The sequence below is a fragment of the Theobroma cacao genome, chromosome 9, assembly GCF_053813885.1.
Source record: "Theobroma cacao isolate CCN51 chromosome 9, ASM5381388v1, whole genome shotgun sequence".
Taxonomy (NCBI): domain Eukaryota; kingdom Viridiplantae; phylum Streptophyta; class Magnoliopsida; order Malvales; family Malvaceae; genus Theobroma; species Theobroma cacao.
In genome coordinates, this window is record NC_142647.1 from 49852293 (window position 1) to 49868024 (window position 15732).

Genomic DNA, 15732 nt, shown 5'->3' on the forward strand with positions numbered 1-15732 from the left:
ATATCGGATCAGTAGTGTCAGTAACACCAACCTCCTCCCTTCTGTTACCTCCTCTCTCGGTGATTATATATATATATCAAAAGAGCCCAGAGTAATCATACATATAACACATGCGACCTACCATTGGACCTGGTGGCGGAAGAAAGTTGGATGGAAAGCTATCCAATACTGAGGCCCAAAAAAGTCACTTGAAATTGACTTAGAGCCCAGGTTGATAAAATTAAGGGGCATTCCATTCCAACCAGTTTGGTCTGACTTGGCCACTTCCACCTTCTCAAATTTGTCTAGATCCCCTCGCTAGCATACTATACTATGTTGTGGAAATTCAACTTTTTTTTTTAATTAAATTGGCTTAGCAAAGTACCTGCTGTAAAATAGCGCATGATTAGCTAGCATCAGCACTACAATAAGCAGACATACCATGGTATACCCGTGTCAAATTTTATTCATTTCATATAAGTGAGGAATTTTTTTATAATTAAATTATATAAAATTACATTATAATATTTAATTTGTGTTACAACAAGACAAGAGAAAGAAAATGTTGCAACGTCATCCCTTTCTTAACACGGAGGGAAAGTTCTATAACAGTGACTTGGCCAGCAAACCGCTACTCCAGAGAAGAGTAAAGCCGCCCCACAATCCAAACACCCTCCTTCCTCTTATTATTGTCGAAAACCCTGCGTAAACCTCACGCCTCTTTTCGCCTCCCTCCAACAGTCTAAAAACAAACACACACGCACACTCTCTCCCACAACATCCACATATATAAAAACCCTAAACCCCCAAAATCATCCTTGATAAAAGAAATAACCAAACGCCTCACTCTCTAAAAGGAAAAGCCAATATGGCAAGCAAACAGCCCGATCACGAGCACAGAGAAGACGAGGATGCCCCTGCCGCCGAAGATGAAGACACCGGAGCTCAAGTGGTGCCTATCGTCAAGCTCGAGGAGGTCGCCGTCAGCACCGGCGAGGAAAATGAAGATCCGATCCTGGATCTGTACGTATTCTTCTCTTATTTTACATCTCTGATTTGAACTGTTCGCCGATTTATGTAGAAATTCAAAATGATCTGAATTTATATTTATATATATATATATATTGTTTGATTTATTGTAGGAAGTCCAAGCTGTACCGATTTGATAAAGACGGGAGTCAATGGAAAGAGAGAGGTGCTGGTACTGTGAAGCTGTTGAAGCACAAAGAAACTGGAAAAGTTCGCCTTGTTATGAGGCAATCTAAGACTCTCAAGATCTGCGCCAATCATCTCGGTTCGTACTCTTTGCTTTTATTTTTTTTCTACTTCCTTAATTCGATTTCTACTTTGCATTTTTTTTCTTATTTCATAATTTTATATAAAAAAAATTTTGTGTAGTGTTGCCGTCGATGACTGTGCAGGAGCACGCAGGGAACGACAAATCATGCCTATGGCACGCTTCTGACTTTGCAGATGGTGAATTGAAAGATGAACTTTTCTGCATTCGATTCGCATCAGTGGAACGTGAGTGTGTTTTACTTTAAATTACTTTGCTTCCTTTTATTAGCTAAATTAATTGAAACGATATTATTTCCTATCTTTATTAAGACTAAATCAGTATGTCAGTTAGTTGAGCACTGATGTTCTTTCCAAGTAGTTACTAACTAGCATTTTGGTTACTAGTTATAATGTTACCCAAATTTTGTTTTATGACTGACTGTATGAATGCTTGGTTGCACATAATTCGAAGGGGTATATTTAAATTCTGAGCAATTGAAAATTTAAATTGCGTTCATTCTGCTTGAGCTGGTATTAGTTTCAAACAAGTATTTGGTGTAGAAAATGATTGCATTACAAATTTCTGACATGAAGTAGGTAACAGCATTCACCTTTTATTAACATAGATCACAGCATATCAGGCAGATTTTTGCTGATTTTTCCCTCTAATGATGTGATATAGCTGTGTTAGGGGAATATGAAAGTAGTTATCATAGATGGTTTTCTTTGTGGTTATAGATGGCTGCAATGGCTTGTTGAGATTTACCTTTTGTTCCCTTTATGGGCCATTTTCCTCCTTTAGTGGTTAGTGAAAAAACTGCAAATGACAGAATATGTAATAACTGCTACAGCTGAATGTTGAGTAATACTATATTTCTGTTTTCTTCATAGTTGCAGAGAACTTCATTTTTATCCTTACTCAGGTAGCTCAAGTTGAGTTTGAATAGTACTTTATGGAATTTTTTGATTGATAGAGTTAGGCATTTCTATGATGGCACTTTGAAGAATCTTCTCATGTTAACCTTAGTTTTCTTATTGGGTTTGATGTTTATTTGCTTGGAAAACTAATAAGTTGGCAGAAGGATAAATTTAATCTCATATCAATGACAAAATGTCTTTTAAATAAAGAACGATAAACTAGGATTTCCAATTGAAGAAATTTAAAATAAGTGCTATTGCTTGTGCACTAGCAATACATGCTTTGAATTATTATATGTTTTATTTTTGGTTTCTGAATACATGTTGTAATAGTGTATAATTGTATCTTGAGCTGAATTTATAAGTCTTTTGGGCATGGAAATAGTTACATATATGATTTAGGCTCTTTAATATAATAACTCTGCCTGAGATCTTGATATGCCATGACCAATGTTTCATCAAGGCGGTTGTGGTTGGCTTTATTGTTTCTTTAGTCTTTTATCCTTCCCAATTCCCCTCCCACCCCAAAGAAAAAAAGTTAATGACAAAAGAGTGTTAGGAGAATACCAGAAACAGTTATTGTAGATGGCTTTAGCTTGTGGTTATAGATGGCTGCATTGGGCTTTTGTAATTTGCCTTTTTTCCCTTTGTTTGACAGCTCTCTTTATCCTTTGGAGGGAACCAAAACTTCAGTTTTTTCACTGATTTTTCTCTTTTCTTAAAATTAGATTGCAAAACCTTTATGGAAATGTTCCAAGAAGTTGCCGAATCACAAAAGCCGAAAGAGGAAAATAAAGATGCATCTGCTGCCGCTGGACTACTTGAGAAGTTGAGCGTTGAGGAAAAGAAAACAGAGGACAAAGCTGGAGAGGAGAAGCCTGCTGCAGCGAAGGAGGAAAATGAAACAAAGAAGGATGAAGAAAAAGCAGATACCGAGAAGAAAGATGGGGAGTCAGATTCCTCAACTTAAAAGCGAATCGGGTTTGCCTTCATTGCCATATGGTATTGGCCAAATATGGTGACGTTAGTCACCTGACCTTGCTCCCCCACCCATGTCTTGGCGAAGTCCTGCGAATGAAACTAGATGGGCCAGTTTATGGGCTGGAATGAATGGTCGAGGTCCTTTGCGTCCTTAGGTTTGAGTGTTTGTCGATGTTTGGTCAAACCCTGGGTCATGTTAGTCACGTTTGCATGTTGAGAGTTGTGTTTCGCGGTTTGAGTAGTGTCAAGGAGGGTTCATTCAACCGGGTTTTTTTCCCAGTATTACTGTATGTCTAAGTTGTCGTCCTGCCCCCAGTCCATGCACTGAAAGAGTACTCGGTATAGACAAGTTCTCGTTTGTTTTTATTTTCTTGTGGGATTTAAGTATTTGAATTCTGTATCTTCATGTAAAAGAGTAGAAAGTTTGGGTGAAAAAAGAAACATATTTGGTTTCCCAGAATTAGCAAGAAAACTTCTATTTCAATGATTTTCAGAAACGATTACATAAAGGAAAAAGCCCCTGGAAAATAAATTATTTAACGCAATTCTCTCTTTTTTATGAATGAATTTGTTGATTCATATAACCAGATGCGAATATCTTCTGAGTCAAAGCAAAGGCATATCCATATCAGTTTAATCATGGCGCACGTGGCAACATCATAAAGGTTTTAAAAATTCGGCCCATGAAAGCAACTCGAAAGTGAGATCTCTTCAAGGCCTCGCTGTCAACTTCTTCCGAGTTATCAAGAATTCGGGACCCCCCTCTCCTCCCCTCCGAACTGGCCTAGACAAAAAGGATACCCCAAGTGACCTGCCAATAACTTTACATGGGATCAAAGGGGGCGGGGGGAGGGGGAGACAGGAGATTGGAGAGTTATAAATGAGATGATTTGGATGGAACACCTAACTCGTCTCCCTCCCCTCGTGCAATGTACTAAACTTTCACAATCAATGTACAGGGTAGGACATGGGATACTCTAGGATAGAGCCAAGATTTGGTTGTTTTATGGTTTGATAAACAAGATATATTAAGTCCTTAATCATGAAAAGATTTTGTTTGCATGGGTTTATGAAGCCAATGATTTTTATTTTTTTTTTTAATTTTTTTATAATTTTGTGAGAAGACCAAAATGGGGATTTGGTTGTTGTGTTGGATGTATAAAAATAATGCAATATGAGAATCATAATCAATTCTTTGGCCCCTAATGGAACCCCTCCCCCGACAAAGCTATGACCGTTGGCAAGGTGGGCAGAGGGAGGAGAGAAAAAGTGTTGGGTTAAGTTAACATCATACCACCACCACCACCACCATGGCATCTCATACAATTGGGCAGGCTATGTCTATCATTTGCAACTTGTTTTGAAAGTTGCTGTCATAATTGAACCACCAATCTGTGATAAAAATTGTGAATGTCATAAATTTTTAATTAATAATTAAAAAATTCTCTTCATTTTCCGTTCTCCTACCACTCTGTTCCTATTCAATTTTGCTTTCACCAAGCTTGAGTCCATCTTATTAGTGGATACAAGATTAAAGAACTGTAAAAAGACTGGTGGATTTGGCCTCTTTCTGAAAATGTGAGAAGGCTCAAATAAATATCTGTGATGTCAGTTTGAGAAAAGCTTTTTCACATCTAAACACATAGTACTATATCAAGGAAGTAAAAGATAAAGAGAAAAAAAAAATTTCCAGGTTTTGAAGGGGAGAGATTGTGTTTTGTGTCCTAAAAGATTCCCAGGAATGGGAAGGAAGGGGACCCCCCAAAGCAAGGAAATAAACAAAGGCTATTCTGACAATAGAAAAAGGACAGCAAAATGCTTCCCAATGGTCCTACAGTTGGTCAATGAGATAAATTTTCTTCTCTCTGCCATCAGCCAAAACCACAAAGCAGCAGCAGCAGCTGATATAATGGATGGAATATGTAATTTGACTACTCACTTGATCTGAACTTATTGAGAAAGAAAAAAGAAATTAATTTGCTGTCTAAATCAGCTTGTAATGATCAAATAACCATACGGGGAGAAAGATAAAGATTAGATTTGATGGCTACCTGTCATGTTAAAATCTTTGGATTAAGACACCCAATTACCATTTTTGAATGTAAAATTTCCTTTTGGCCCAAAACATTGAGAAGACAGAAAAGAAAGTTTATGGCTATGGATGACAAGAATCAACATCTGGTTCTGATAGACTAAGCCCATATCTTGGTCCATCAATTTTCCATGACTTTAGCCAACTCTTCAGTTTTGTCAATTTGCTTGAGTGGTTTCCAATTCTTGAACTTATCTAATATACTTTGAATTGAGAATAGTTCAACCATTCACAATTTGCTTGCCTTTGCTTTAACATGTTTAACCTGTTCTAAAACCAAATCCCAGTATGCAAAGTTTTCATGTCCATCATTTTGGTTTAACTGGAAGCCTATGTCAGATAACATCGTTTGACTAGTTAGTTACCTTAAGAAGGGTAGGATGCCAACCAAGTGTACGATTTATGCTTCTCTAAGGTGACATTGCAATGAAATGTGATTCTTGGGAAGTAAGAGTAAAAATTGATCATGGAAAAATCAGATGGAATATCAGGTTCATTTTCCATTATGAGTAGTTGATGTCCTTGTATGCATCACGTCTAGGATCTAGAACTAGGAACAAACTAGCCAAAGTCTAAGCAGATAATTATTTTTCCATTTGAACCAGCTTGATTGAATGCAAAAAATATCTTCTTCCATCATGAACTAAGAGATGGTGACTGAACAAGGCATTTAAGTTTTAATTATGTCCCATTTATTGGTCAGTCACAAATTTGAAAACCAATTTTGCTGCTTTAAATTTTCCTCTCTATAATCCCTTTACTTATGGTAGGTTGGAGACAGCTTTGAAATAAATGAAGCCAGTTATCAATGACTAAGAAACTTTCACTTGAAAATCATATAATATCTTATTTTAATAGGTTTTCCATGTTTGGGATCATTGCTGCATAAGGGATAGTAGGATAAAAGAATTGCAGGAAAATGCCAATGATTCAGAGTAAAAGATATAGGAGTAGGATAATTTGTCTTGAGATTCTGGGTTAAGTTTTCTTATGATTATTACTCTATCAGGACAATTGTTAAAGCTTGGACTGATATAAGTAGAACTACTATAAAATAGTAAGAGGAATAAGGAGCATTGAATGCGTTTTGCAACTTCTTTGGACGCACACATCACTTGCCTCTTCACTACTTACTGTTTACTTCCTACATTCTCTCTAATTCTCTTCCTCTTTATATTCTCTTTCAAAGGTTTTGCTGCTCTTCTAATCAAAATTTGACCTCCTTCGTTCTACCTTCCTCTCCCCTTTTGTCTCTTTCACAGCCATGAATAATCCATCAGAAGAGTTTCTAGAACAGGGAATATCACAACAGGTACAAACTTTTTTTCATTTCACCATGAATCCTAGCCACTGCTATCTTCACATGTTAGTGTTCTACTTAAGTCTTTCTTATCCAAAAAGGGTCAGGAAATGTGATGCAGTTATTATCTTTTCTGTTTCTTGTCTGTCTCTGGTGTTTTATAGACTTGGTTCCCTTGAGCTTGTGAGTGATAGTCATTTCCCGGAGCTTGCTCTCTTTGATGAATGATTAGTGAAAATGCTTCTGTATAAGATAAAGTGGGGGGGGGGGGGGGGGGGGGGGGGTTTGAAAATTAGGAAATGGGAATCTAATGGAAGGACAGAAGCTGCTTACTTGCTCATGTTTACACATTTCTCCCTAAGTTTGAGTTGGGTTTTTGGTTTTCTGTGTCTCTGTGTTGCACTAGTTTTGGAAAAATTTAGAGAATTGAACCTGTGAGTTATTCCATTGCATTGCTTGGGAAAATAGAGGGTGTCATATTAAGCTTTATTGTACACTAAAACTACACCTTGAAAGGTGTCCAAGGAAGTGCTGTCAGCCTGAGGCAGAATGAAGTTATGAATTTTATGGACTCCCAGATTCAATGCAGGAAGCTAATTTTTGATAATACTGCTTGTCTCGTTTATCTTTCTACTGGTTTTATTGGCGAGGGGGGGTTGAAAATTTGATAGATTTTGGTTTTCTGGGTCAGAACTTGAGGAAGGCTTCTTGCATGACCGTGGTTACTTTAGCTTATCAAAGCCTTGGAGTTGTCTACGGTGACCTCAGCACCTCTCCTCTCTATGTTTACAAGACCACCTTCTCAGGGAAGTTGAGCCTCCGTGAGAATGATGAGGAGATTTATGGCGTGCTTTCCTTTATCTTCTGGACATTTACTTTCATTGCTCTCTTTAAATATATCTTGATTGTGATGTCAGCCGACGATAATGGTGAAGGTAAGCTCTCAGATTCCTCATAATTTGTGATAAAAAGACATGATTGAGTTTTGTCCCTCCAAGCTTCCCAAATGATTTTGTAGACCAATTCAGATCTTGAATTGTTATTCAGGTGGTACCTTTGCATTGTATTCTCTGCTGTGCCGGCACGGGAGCCTAAGCATTCTACCAAATCAACAAGCCACAGATGAAACGTTGTCTGCATATGCAACACATGGATCCATGGAGACATGGCAGAGCTCTGCTCTGAAGTCATTCTTTGAGAAACATCCTAGATTTCGTAAAGGGTTGTTCATTTTTGTTATTCTGGGAACCTGTATGACGATTGGTGATGGAGTACTCACACCTACAATATCAGGTAGCTGGGTGTACCTAGCTCTGTATCTCCTGAATTTACTTCATTTTGAATAACAATTAAATAGGGACAAAAATGCACATCATAACAGGTAACGTTCCTTCTAATTTTTCTGACTTAAATTAGAATAAATTGAACTGCATCCTTATAGATATCACGAAGCTGTAGCTTTGACCTGAGAAGTTAAAGATTAGAAGAAAAGAACCATGATTACTGCATGCTTAATGGCGTATGCTTACTCTCTCAATTTAGTGTACATCAGTTTCTTGCCTGTAAGAATTGGAAGTATTGTGGGTAAATGCTGGCTCGGTTACTATCTTTTATCTGGTTCTCTCTCAGTTTTTTATCTCTGTGTCGGTAGTAGTTGATAGTAGCTCCTAATAGTTTGATTTCTAAACCAGAGCAGTTTATGGATATTTTTACAGAGATTTGTTTAAATTCCTCCTTTCAGTTCTTTCAGCAGTTTCAGGAGTCAAACTTAAGATCACAGCACTCCATGAGAGTATGTCCACCTCTTAGTTACTGTGCTTATATATGTAATTTGTAAAACAATCACAATCTGTTATTATTCATGTTTTCTTTTCTTCCAGATTACGTTGTTTTGATCTCATGTGTCATCATTGTGGGGCTATTCTCACTTCAGCATCATGGAACACACAGGGTTGCTTTCATGTTTGCTCCAATTGTCGCAGCATGGCTTCTGTGTATAAGCAGCATTGGAATATATAACATATTTAGATGGAATCCACACATATTTCATGCACTTTCTCCAGTTTACATGTTGAAGTTCCTTAAGAGCACAGGCACGGAAGGATGGATCTCATTAGGAGGAGTGGTTCTTTCAATCACAGGTACCTCCAGGCAATTAGTATGGTTTACTTGCTTCAGAACAGAATCCTTGAAAGTTGAAACAAACATATTTTCCATATTGTCTCAGGTGTAGAGACAATGTTTGCTGATTTGGGCCATTTCTCTTCATTGTCAATAAGGGTAAACTTTAAATTCCAGTTGATACATCAGGCTCCAACTGTTAATTACTCAGCATGCCTTGTTTCTGGCTTCTTTCAAACTTAATCTAATGAGCTCTAGCACCTGCCATTCACATCCCAGGTAGCCTTCACATTTCTGGTATATCCCTGTTTGGTTCTTGCATATATGGGTGAAGCTGCTTTCCTCTCTAAGCACCACGAAGATATCCAGAGAAGCTTCTATAAAGCCATACCAGGCAAGAGCTAAACTAAGTATGAAATTGAAAACAACATGCTTTGCTTCCCATAATGACTTTTTCTCTTTTTCATGCAGAAGCTGTTTTTTGGCCAGTATTCATTGTGGCCACTTTTGCTGCTGTTGTTGGAAGTCAAGCCGTAATATCAGCTACGTTCTCCGTTATAAGCCAGTGCTGTGCACTGAATTGCTTTCCCTACGTAAAAATCATTCATACTTCAAGCAAAATATATGGGCAGATATACATTCCAGAGGTCAACTGGATATTAATGTGCCTCTGTTTAGCTGTGACAATAGGATTGAGAGACACCAACATGATGGGTCATGCATATGGTATAGATTTCAGCCATTGATTAAATGTATAAGTATTGTTCACTAATCTTAGGGTGCACAAATGAACTTCTATTGTTTTGATGGGTTTGTAGGTCTGGCAGTGACTACAGTAATGTTTGTGACAACCTGTTTGATGGCGTTAGTGATGATAATCGTCTGGAAGCAAAGGATAGCTAGTGCAGTTGCATTCTTAGTGATTTTTGGATCAATGGAATTGCTTTACATCTCAGCATCTGTTTACAAGGTTCCGGAAGGGGGTTGGATTCCATTAGTGCTTGCTTTCATCTTTATGGCTATAATGTATATATGGAACTATGGAATGACTAAGAAGCACGAATTTGATGTGGAGAACAAGGTTTCAATGAATAGGATAGTGGCTTTAGGTCCTAGCCTTGGCATGGTAAGGGTCCCTGGGATTGGTCTTATTTACACTAATCTGATAACAGGTGTTCCAGCTGTTTTTGGACACTTTGTCACAAACTTACCTGCATTCCATCAGGTGCTGGTTTTTGTTTGCGTCAAATCTATCCAAGTTCCATACATTAGTGAAAAAGAACGGTTGGTCATTAGTAGGGTAGGTCCGAAGGAGTATTGCATGTTCCGGTGCATCATCAGGTATGGTTACAAAGATCTGCAGCAAGAGAACTATGATTTCGAAAACAGATTGGTATCAGGGATAGTACAATTTGTGGAAGCAGAAGAAGATAGTACTTTGAAACCAACTTCTATACCATGTGGAGAGTTGCGAAACTTGGATATTAAAATTTTTTATGCTCAAGATCACACCTTAACAGATTCAAAGTTCAAGGATAACAATATTATGGAGCAGTCTTGTTGTGATATTTTAGAGACAAAAACTGGTATGGAGCATTCGGGAAGTTCTCCCCTGAAGGAAGAGTCTCTGCAGATATTGAGAGCCAAAGAATCTGGGGTTACTTTTATTTTAGGCCATTCTTATGCAAAGGCAAAGAAATCATCTTCCATTCTCAAGAAATTCGCCATAAATGTCGTATATTCCTTTCTGAGCAAGAATTGCAGAGAACCTGATGTGGTACTGAATGTGCCTCATACTTCTTTGCTAGAAGTTGGTATGGTTTATTATGTCTAACTTCAAAATAAGAGTAAATGAACATTATCCCAAGAGAAGGACACTTACATGTGAGCAAACAGAGGGAGTAAAAACTGCTAACCCTAACATAAAGAGTTTGTCTTACACAATTAGGATGACAAGCATAAAACAAAAAGCTCTTCAATAGTTATGTTCTCTTGTTTGCCAATCTGAGATCATCATGTTCACATGGTATGGTTTTTCTCTCTTGCTTGTAAATGTTTATATGTCTTTGTGTTGTGACTAACATTTGACTGTCAGGTATATAATCTGATTTCTTGAAAAGTATTGGTTCTTTCGATTTGATAAGTAATGTGATTACGTAGAACTGCAAATTTTCATCTTCATGAATGTAAATTATATTAAGTTCATCATGAAATATAAGGTGATCGAGAATAGATTCTGCGTCGCAAGCAAATGTTGTGTTATCCAATGATTAGGCCTGCACACCATGTTCAACATGCTTCTTTCATGTCAAGAATTCTCATTCCCATTGACAAGATTTAAACAAATTGCTGATGCTTTATGTCAATGTACCTATCGTTACCTTCCCAACCATCAAAACCAGGCCTTGTTCTGCATCGTATTCATGGATTTACGTTCACCAAGATGGGCTAGCATATATTCTTCACTTCAAGAACGAGAGGACGTGGAGAAAATGTGCTTATTGCTGATGATGGACGGGATGTTGAGATAAAGATTGAATCATTGCTCCTGCATTGATCCATGGCTCAAGATCAGGAAAAACACCTGCCCTTTGTGTCGGTTTAAGCTAGCTCTGCCTCGGTCTCAGTTCCCTCCTTGTTCATAGTTAATTTCTCTGTAAATCTGTCAATGGGAGTTTGCTATTTTTGTTTGCATGGACTCGATCAAAATAAGTTGATAGGAATATATTTGCAATCAAACAGATTGGACACCTGATGAATTACTGTAATGGGATAATAAATAAATTGAAAGATTCTAAGTAGTTACAAATTATAATGACTTTCTTTTTCCTGACTCTTGGAGCATACGTAATTACCATATATGTAAGAGGTATGGGTCTTCTCCGAGAAAGCTACCCCTTAATTTTCGTTTAACCTCCTATAAATATACTCCATTCCTTAATCAACACTCTCACCACCAATCCTTCTTTGTTTTTCATTTCACTGTCTTCATTCGAAGATCCATTTTTTTCTCCCGCTCAATCTCTTGATCAAGCAAACCCCACGTGAACCTCTCCAGAATCTGTTAACATTTTTTCTTGTTTGTTTTGTTGATCCGACATGGATACCAACATTGGTTCTCAGCTGGATTCATGCAAACCTGCAAACAGCATACTAGGCTGCCCACCCCAAAATGGTTCAGCTTCAATCCAAGACTCCCATGCTCCTTCCGCTGTCTCCTCGGATGCCACCCTGGGGCGCCACCTGGCTCACCGGCTTGTCGAAATAGGAGTTAAAGATGTCTTTTCTGTGCCTGGTGACTTTAACCTGACTCTTCTTGATCACCTTATTGCTGAGCCAGGGCTCAAAAACATTGGGTGCTGCAATGAGCTCAATGCTGGCTATGCTGCTGACGGATACGCCAGGGCTCGTGGGGTTGGTGCATGTGTTGTCACGTTTACTGTTGGTGGCCTCAGCATAATCAACGCCATTGCCGGTGCTTACAGCGAGAATCTTCCTGTTATTTGCATTGTTGGAGGACCCAACACAAATGATTATGGGACTAACAGGATCCTCCATCATACCATCGGTTTACCAGATTTCAGCCAAGAGCTAAGGTGCTTCCAAACTGTCACTTGCTATCAGGTACGCGACATTCTTGAATTTGTTCAAGATTTTCAAATGTTTTATTTTTAAAACATTTACTCATATGTTATCCGGGATCAATTCATATTCTTTTCTGGTCAGATGGCACCATTGATAATTAAGTTGTTATGCAGTCAAAACGGATATTGCCTTTTTTCTAGTTTGGCCCAAGCTAAATGGCTTTCATGTACTGATCTGATCATGTTGGTTTTCGGTTTAATTCTAGGCTGTGGTCAATAACTTGGAAGATGCGCATGAACAGATTGATAGAGCTATTTCTACTGCTCTGAAGGAGAGTAAGCCTGTATACATCAGCATAAGTTGTAATTTGGCTGCAATTCCTCATGCAACTTTCATTAGAGACCCCATTCCATTTTCTCTATCACCTAGGTAGAGTTTTTATTTTTACTTCTTGAAGCCAATGAAATGGTTTCTGATTTCCAACTGTCCGCTTTTTAGACATTCTATAAGCGTTTGAATTGTTGTTGCAGGTTGAGCAATAGGATGGGTCTAGAAGCTGCCGTGGAGGCAACTGCCGCCTTTTTGAATAAGGCAGTGAAGCCAGTCATGGTAGCAGGGCCAAAACTCCGAGTAGCGAAGGCCTGTGAGGCCTTTGTTGAACTGGCTGATGCTTGTGGATATCCGGTTGCTGTGATGCCATCAGCGAAAGGATTAGTGCCAGAACAGCACCCTCACTTTATTGGAACTTACTGGGGTGCTGTAGGCACAGCTTTCTGCGCTGAAATTGTGGAGTCTGCTGATGCTTACTTATTTACCGGGCCAATCTTTAATGACTACAGTTCTGTTGGGTACTCTCTCCTCCTTAAGAGGGAGAAGGCCATCATTGTGCAGCCTGATCGCGTAGTTATTGCTAATGGACCGGCTTTCGGGTGTGTCCTAATGAAGGACTTTCTCCAAGCACTAGCAAAAAGGCTTAAATGCAACACAACTGCTTATGAGAACTATCATCGTATATTCATCCCAGACGGTGTTCCTCTCAAATGTGACCCTCAAGATCCTTTGAGGGTCAATATCCTCTTTCACCATATACAAAGGATGCTTTCAAGTAACACAGCTGTGATTGCTGAGACAGGAGATTCCTGGTTTAACTGCCAGAAGCTGAAACTACCAGAAGGATGTGGGTGAGTACAAAGGAAGAAATGCTCTAGCTGCTTAGTTTTTGATGCTTGTTTAACAAATATAACTAAGAGAACTAAAGTTGGTGTTCCAGGTACGAATTTCAGATGCAGTATGGTTCAATTGGGTGGTCTGTTGGAGCAACTCTCGGATATGCGCAGTCTGTACCAGACAAGCGTGTGATAGCTTGCATTGGCGATGGAAGCTTCCAGGTTAGTGTGGATATTTCGGCTGTCTACAGTAATCAATCATGAAACTAGTTTTCTTCATTTCCAACTCATTTTTTCCTATACACAAAGGCCCTGTAATGTTGATTTCCAGTGTCAATGTTAACATTGTTCTTGGCAGGTGACTGCACAAGACATATCAACCATGCTGCGATGTGAACAAAAGAGTATCATATTCCTAATTAACAATGGTGGCTACACCATTGAAGTTGAGATCCATGATGGACCTTACAATGTTATCAAGAATTGGAACTACACTGGATTAGTTGATGCTATTCACAATGGTGAAGGAAACTGCTGGACAGCAAAGGTTAGATATGTTCAATCAGTCACATCCATGTTTGTCTGCTGTATGTTGAAACTAATTGTCAGGACCTTTTTTTCTTCTGTCTTTCTAGGTTCACTGTGAAGAGGAGCTCATCGAAGCAATTGAGAAAGCCACAGATGAGAAGAAAGATTGCTTGTGCTTTATAGAAGTCATTGTTCACAAGGATGATACGAGCAAAGAGCTGCTCGAATGGGGATCCAGGGTCTCAGCTGCAAATAGCCGCCCCCCAAATCCTCAATAGAGAAACTGATCAGGATTTTCGATAAAGAGCACCTTGCAGAATTTAGAATTTATTCTATTTATTATGTGCATCGCAAGAATGTTCAAAGTCGGATTTTGATGTCCTATCTGCTTTTCTTAATATTTATGAAAGAATCCGAAGCTTCTTCATGTTTTTTCAGTGTGCCTTGGAACTGTTGTGAACAACATAGTCCACTAGAAACGGATTATTTAAATTACCATTAATAATGACTGATTGATGCTGCCCTGGTTTTGGTTTAGGTCTTGCAATTAAAGTAAGAAATCTTCATTAGTAATAAAAAAGCAAGTAAGTAATTCCTTGAATATCAAGCGTCTAAAGATACTCGTGCATTCAGGGAAAATTGTGAATTGAAGGAATATTATGACTTTTCTGGTGTATGATGCAAGTATTTCTACAGTTGCAGTTAAGAAATTCTGGATCTCCTGGCCAGCTAAGTTGTTCTAGTCAAATTAAACTCAGTATGGATTCTATATTATGATTGGCTCATGGGGTAGGCTTGCTTCTACACATAATCATTCATGTCTGGGATTTCACCATCATCCTATAGTTGCATGTAGCAAACTGTCTCAATGAATGGTCTCAAGTCTCATATTCCCCTTGTCTCCGGGCATATGCCACTCCTTTTTTCTGCATTTTCTTCCCCCTCTGAGAGTTTAGCAAGGTTCCCTGGCTACCAGGGAATACATTTATGACCTAAAGATGGCCATGGAAGCACGGACCGTGTTGAAATTTGGGTCCCCCCCAGCAAGTAAAGCTGACCTGTTATCTTTGAAGTAGACCCCCATGAAGTCTTGGTGCCAGCTGCAGCCTACTAGAAACTTTCAAGTTCTACAGCCAACTTCCAAGTCTTTAAAAAGCTTGCAGAAGAATAAAGAGATGAAAAAGGAGCAACCTGAGCCTAATTGGCTCTAATGTTCTTTACTGAAATTATAACATCAAGTGACTCTATACATCTGATTCAACCACCCCCTGAAAACAAAACTTTGCCAATTCACATATTCTCTTTCCCCACCTGAATAATTAGTCATTATATTGGTAATTAATTACAGTAATCACCTTTTCCGTATTGACGTAACAATAGGAACTTCATTCCAGCATTGGAGATTAAGCATGTCTGGACATACCAAGCAAAAATAGAAGAAAGCTATGACCTCAAAGAATAAACCCTCATAGCCCCAACTTTATCTAAAAGCAATACAGAAGCATGTGTATAGATTTAAGTAAAGGAAAAATATATATATATATATAAATAAATAAAGAAAGAAAGACAAAAGAAGAGAGAATAAAAGTAAAGCTGGAGATCTTATTCTGGTAAGCTGTAATAATCAGTGCTTTTTTCTTTTTCTTTAATTTTTGCACTGTCAGCATCCTTCACCGTCCTCATTCACCCTGCTTTCTTTTTTTTCTTACCCTTGATTCACAAGCAAACTCCAGCAAAAATGCAAGTCAGTGCAACAAGGAACTCTACAAACAGTATAAAGAGAT

The 15732-nt window shown here is 38.4% G+C and overlaps 3 protein-coding genes across 4 annotated transcripts; all 3 read left to right on the plus strand.

The window, feature by feature from the left end:
• Positions 1 to 693: 693 nt before the first annotated feature.
• LOC18590976 (ran-binding protein 1 homolog b-like) lies at positions 694 to 3616 on the plus strand. The gene is made up of 4 exons (XM_007016844.3): positions 694 to 1002; positions 1122 to 1273; positions 1378 to 1503; positions 2904 to 3616. Exons 1-4 carry the CDS (start codon positions 848 to 850, stop codon positions 3143 to 3145), a joined length of 675 nt encoding a protein of 224 aa, XP_007016906.3. The 5' UTR covers positions 694 to 847; the 3' UTR covers positions 3146 to 3616.
• A 2733-nt stretch (positions 3617 to 6349) lies between these two features.
• KT1 (potassium transporter 1) lies at positions 6350 to 10562 on the plus strand. The gene is made up of 9 exons (XM_018128420.2): positions 6350 to 6560; positions 7240 to 7483; positions 7596 to 7841; positions 8290 to 8340; positions 8429 to 8689; positions 8776 to 8828; positions 8949 to 9063; positions 9141 to 9395; positions 9488 to 10562. Exons 1-9 carry the CDS (start codon positions 6513 to 6515, stop codon positions 10501 to 10503), a joined length of 2289 nt encoding a protein of 762 aa, XP_017983909.2. The 5' UTR covers positions 6350 to 6512; the 3' UTR covers positions 10504 to 10562.
• Positions 10563 to 11768: 1206 nt separating this feature from the next.
• Positions 11769 to 14243, plus strand: LOC18590978 (pyruvate decarboxylase 2-like). 2 transcript variants are annotated; one of them, XM_088810009.1, is made up of 6 exons: positions 11769 to 12293; positions 12520 to 12683; positions 12785 to 13435; positions 13525 to 13642; positions 13779 to 13976; positions 14056 to 14243. In XM_088810009.1, exons 1-6 carry the CDS (start codon positions 11769 to 11771, stop codon positions 14224 to 14226), a joined length of 1827 nt encoding a protein of 608 aa, XP_088666135.1. In that variant the 3' UTR covers positions 14227 to 14243. The 2 variants fall into 2 exon arrangements, with proteins under 2 accessions (XP_088666135.1, XP_007016910.3); XM_007016848.3 differs by having other exon boundaries at positions 13779 to 13967.
• The last annotated feature ends 1489 nt before the right edge of the window (positions 14244 to 15732 follow it).